Raw genomic sequence first — 4,668 nt, 5'->3', positions numbered from 1 at the left:
TGCTCCCTGCTCCTTGCTCCCTGGTCTGTGCTCCCTGCCCTGGTGTGTGCTCCCTGCCCTGGTGTGTGCCCCCTGCTCCCGGTGTGTGCTCCCTGCTCCCGGTGTGTGCTCCCTCCTCCCGGGTGTGTGCTCCCTTTTCAGTGCCACAAACACTCCCTCTCGTACTGTGGACAGCCGAGTGCAGATAACGACGCGCTGTGCTGGTCACTAGGTGGCTGAGCAGCAGCCACCTTGTCGGGGTGTTAAAGATGGCCGAGTCGGGATCACTTCTCCTTGTAACTGGGGTTACTTTCTGGGGAAATGACCCAGTTCTCCTTCCTGAGTCACCTGACCAAGTGGGCCTGGCTCGGGGGCAGCAGGTTCACCGGGCAGACGAGTCGTCAGACTAGGAGGCAGGTTCCGATAACGTGAGGTCAGGGGTCTAACTCCCGACTGACTGCAGTCATCACTCTTATGACGACGTAAACGCTTTACCCACTGCATTGGGCACCGAGGGTCACCTGTACCCGCTCATTGGCGATAAGGGTGGCCTGTACCCTCTCATTGGCACTGAGGGTCACCTGTACCCGCTCATTGGCGATAAGGGTGGCCTGTACCCTCTCATTGGCACTGAGGGTCACCTGTACCCGCTCATTGGCGATAAGGGTGGCCTGTACCCTCTCATTGGCACTGAGGGTCACCTGTACCCTCTCATTGACATGAGGGTCACCTGTACCCGCTCATTGACATGTGAGGGTGGCCTTGGACTCTCGTGCACAGTTACCCTCTGAGCTGGAACCCAGTGCCAGAGGCAGGGCTTCCTTCAGAAGCTGCAGGTTGAGAGCAGTCCATGCAGCTCTGATGTGACACAAGCAGTGGAGTCAGACACACTCCTTGTGAGGGAAACAGCATCCGATCCCCCCTCCTCCAGGGAGCCTGGCAGAGAGCACCTGCTACCTAATCACGGTCACCCCGGTGTACAGTGACGGGCCGGGGAGCCCCGAGGCCGTGAGGGCGTACCTGAAGCAAGCCCGTAAGTCCCCCGTCCGCCCCCTGTCCGTTTTTTTTCCCCCATGAGGCCTCTCCTCCTCCTGCCGCCCCTCCCCGGGGGCGGGCCCTCCGCACAGACACAGGCTGCCCGGGGCTGCCTCCGGGCCTGTCACCTCAGCTGGGAACGTTGTTGTGGGTAAAATAGCTCCGTTCCTGTGGGTCCTCTCCCTGTCGGATGTAGGCAGGGAGCAGAGGCCCGCAGCTGACTGACCTGTCGTTTTCTTCCAGCCGTGAACGTGGACTCCTCCCACACGGAGTACACGCTGTCCTCGCTGACGAGCGACACGCTCTACATGGTGCGCATGGCGGCCTACACGGACGAGGGCGGCAAGGACGGCCCCGAGTTCACCTTCACCACCCCCAAGTTCGGTGAGCAGCGGACAGCCTCCCTTTCTGTCTCATCCGCCTGAAGGGCTGTCTGTGCTGGAGTCTTGTTAAAAGACCCTCTTTGGGTTCATAGGAATGAGGTTCAGAAATTAGACATTTATGCTAGGATCTGTTTTAGTTGTTTCTTCAAATGATAGAAAATCGTTTTCCTGACCTTTTTTGTTTTAACTGTTTCTGACTGGTTTCACCTGGACCCTAAAAACTCGACAAAGCTGGGTGCCTTCCTCAGTGGCTCGTTTCTTCGCTGGCAGATCGTGGGGGTCTGTCTGCTGCCCCTGCTTTTATGGCCAGTGCTGGGGGCCTGGTCTGCCCTGCGGGTCCTACTCACCCCTGCAACCCAGCTTCACGGGCACCCCTTCCGCCCCCCGACGCCCCTTCCCGCCCAGGCTGAAGCCTGGCTGTCGCTCAGAAGCCTTTGTGGTCTGGTCTTTGTGCCTCTGTCTTTCCCGATCTTCCTCCTTCTCAGTCCAACTCCTGTGGCCTCTCTGTCCTCAAAAATGCCTCTTCCCTTGGTTCTAACCCAGTGGTCGGCAAACTCATTATTCGATAGAGCCAAATATCAACAGGACAACGACTGAAATTTCTTTTGAGAGCCACATTTTTTTAAACTTAAACTATATAGGTAGGTACATTGTTATTAACCTACCTTACATAGTTTAAGTACTGTTGATATTTGGCGCCTCCCCCGCTGCGTATCCCGCGGCCCGACCGACTGACCCCCCCCACTTCTTCTAACGCCACTTCTTCAAAATGGACTCGCCCAGGCCCAAAACCAACTTCTGCGCGTGGGCCACAAAGTTTCATTCACACTGTACGTGCACGCCCGCACGTGGTATTTTGTGGAAGAGCCACACTCAAGGGGCCAAAAAGCCGCATGTGGCTCACGAGCCGCGGTTTGCCGACCACTGTTCTCACCCCTTTGTTGCCCAGATAGCCCTGCGCCTCCCTGTGCGCCTCCCTGTCCGCCTCCCCCTCGCCGCCTCCCGCCCGGTCCCCTGTCCGCCTCCCGCCAGCATGTGAGCACTGTCCCGGGCTGCCCACTATGTGAGCCGCGTGGCTGGGATGGGCCACAGGAAGGGGGAAGCAGCCGTGAAACGTGGAAAGGCTGGAATGATGGGCTGGTGTTCATCTTCCCCAATAGCCCAGGCACCTCGCAGAGAGATTGGGGCGCTTCCAGACCCTGCATAAAGCGAGTGTCACCGTGCAGTGTGTCGCCTGCGTACCTGGTTCCCCGTGCACTTAGGGGCGCGTTTACCTGCATCTAGCCACGCACAGCAGGGCTGTCTGATCAGGCACCGCCTCCGTTCAGGGCCTGTGCTGTAAGGATGCCGACGCCCCCAGCTGTGCAGGGCGGTCTGTCGGGCTGTGGAGCGGGTCTGCGTGCGCAGCCGGGTGGCAGGAAACGCTTGTCCCCCCGGCTTCGCTGAGCCCTGTCTCATCTCCCGTCCCCTCCAGCCCAGGGCGAGATCGAGGCCATCGTGGTGCCCGTGTGCCTGGCCTTCCTGCTGCTCACGCTGCTGGGCGTGCTGCTCTGCTTCAACAAGCGGGACCTGTGAGTACCCCTCCCGCACCTGCCCCAGCCTGTCTGACGGCTCTCCCCCGGCCTGTCTGACGGCTCTCCCCTGGCCTGTCTGACGGCTCTCCCTCCGGCGTGTCTGACGGCTCTCAGCGTCCTGAGGGCCAGCGCTGCTGCGACTCGTGCCTTCTCGCTGCGGAGCAGTGTCCTGGGCACGGTCCGTCGCATCAGCCCACACGCTGTGGCGGAAGCTCCAGGGTTTCTTGGACGGTGGCCGCTGTGAGCGACGTGCGCTGCTCGTGGAGCGCGTCTTGGTGTCACGTGTGCGTTAGCGAGGAGGGTCGCCAGGCGTGCGGCAGGTGCACGTCTCACTTTATCAGAAACTGTCACCCGTTCTCCAGGCTCAGGGACGTGCTCACTCGTCCGGTGGCTGTGGGTTAGTGGGCGTCTGATGGGATTACAGGGTCGCCCTCGGGGCTGAGGTTCTCTCTTGGGGAGAACTTGCTTTTTGTGCAGATGGGGCGAGAGGAGTGTTTCTCAGTCGGCTCGTGGCTGGTCTGTGGGCCGAGGTGGGAGCCCTCCGCCCACACTGCCTGGTTGTGCAGGGGGCAGCCTGGAGGTCCTTTCCCTCCCGCGACCGCTCCCTGCAGAGCTGGGCTCTGACCGGGCAGGGCCTGTAGGAGGGAAACATGTGGGGAGGCCTGTGATGACGGATCTCCTTACTTAGTGTTTTTAGTTCTGTTGCTCTTCCTTCCTTTCCTGGTGCCCAGCTGAAATGCGTCTGTTGTCTGACTGTTGGAAGTTGGGCGGTTTCTCTCCTGCCGTCGGGAGGGCCGAGCTGCCGCACGCCGTGGCCTGGCGAAGCTCGGCAGTGGCCTCCGTGCAGGACGACCTGGGGTTTTCCTGGTGGAATGTCGCTGGCGAGCTCAGTCTCGTTGGCGGCCTTTCGTCACGATAGGCAGGCGGTCCTGTCTCACACGGGCTGCTCAGCGGGTGCTGTTGGTGGGGGGTGTGTCTGGGGTCAGGGACCCCCTCGTGCGCTGCCCATGGCCCCTCACCAGCCGTGTCTCCTTCTCTCCAGGATTAAAAAGCACATCTGGCCCAACGTCCCCGACCCGTCCAAGAGCAACATTGCCCAGTGGTCGCCGCACACGCCGCCCCGGGTAAGACAGAGGGCAAATGCGGGCACGTTTTGGGGGTCAACCTAGACCTAACCAGTTGGATCAAAAAGTAAGTGGAACCAGAATAGCACACGAATGAGGATCGTAACCCGCATTTCACGTGATGCCTGCGCGTCCTGTGCCGTCACCCTTGGAGCACATTCACGCTGACACGTGGGTGTCGGCCGCAGACAGCCTGGTCCTGCAGCGCGAAGCTCACAGGTGTCGGCGCCGCCCCGCGGGCGGGCGTTCCGCTTCGTGTCCCCATCGGCCTGCGCAGCCGGCGTGTTCCCGCGCTGACGGGCGGGTCCCTCCTGGATCCCGGGAACCTCCTTGAAGGGGGGTCTGTCTGCGTTGCCTTCCCTCCCGGGATTCCGAGTTAACAGGCTCATGTGTAGTGTGTGCGTGTTCCGTGGAGCCTGAGTCATTTGCGTTTGTTTTTTCTGAACGTTTCTAGTTTCTCTGTCCCGTTAGCCTGGGCCGCCCGTCGGGGCATGGAGAGCGAGTGCTGAGCCAGCAGCGTGGGCTGGCCCACGGAGAACGTCCCCGCAGCTGGACCTGGGCGCTCGTGGCCGG

The 4,668-nt window shown here is 61.0% G+C and overlaps 1 protein-coding gene across 1 annotated transcript in view; it reads left to right on the top strand.

Moving 5' to 3' along the window:
* IL6ST (interleukin 6 signal transducer) overlaps positions 1–4,474 on the top strand; it is a 22,664-nt gene extending 18,190 nt beyond the window's left edge. Inside the window, exons 13-15 of the mRNA XM_006761817.2 lie at positions 1,258–1,398; positions 2,872–2,968; positions 4,014–4,474. Of these exons, the coding sequence (XP_006761880.1) occupies positions 1,258–1,398; positions 2,872–2,968; positions 4,014–4,140 (365 nt within the window). The 3' untranslated portion in view covers positions 4,141–4,474. The remainder of the gene's footprint in view (positions 1–1,257; positions 1,399–2,871; positions 2,969–4,013) is intronic.
* The last annotated feature ends 194 nt before the right edge of the window (positions 4,475–4,668 follow it).

The sequence above is a fragment of the Myotis davidii genome, unplaced genomic scaffold (assembly GCF_000327345.1).
Source record: "Myotis davidii unplaced genomic scaffold, ASM32734v1 scaffold496, whole genome shotgun sequence".
NCBI classification, from domain to species: domain Eukaryota; kingdom Metazoa; phylum Chordata; class Mammalia; order Chiroptera; family Vespertilionidae; genus Myotis; species Myotis davidii.
Note: the sequence above shows the minus strand (reverse complement) of the source record. Positions and strands in the feature narration are given on the sequence as shown.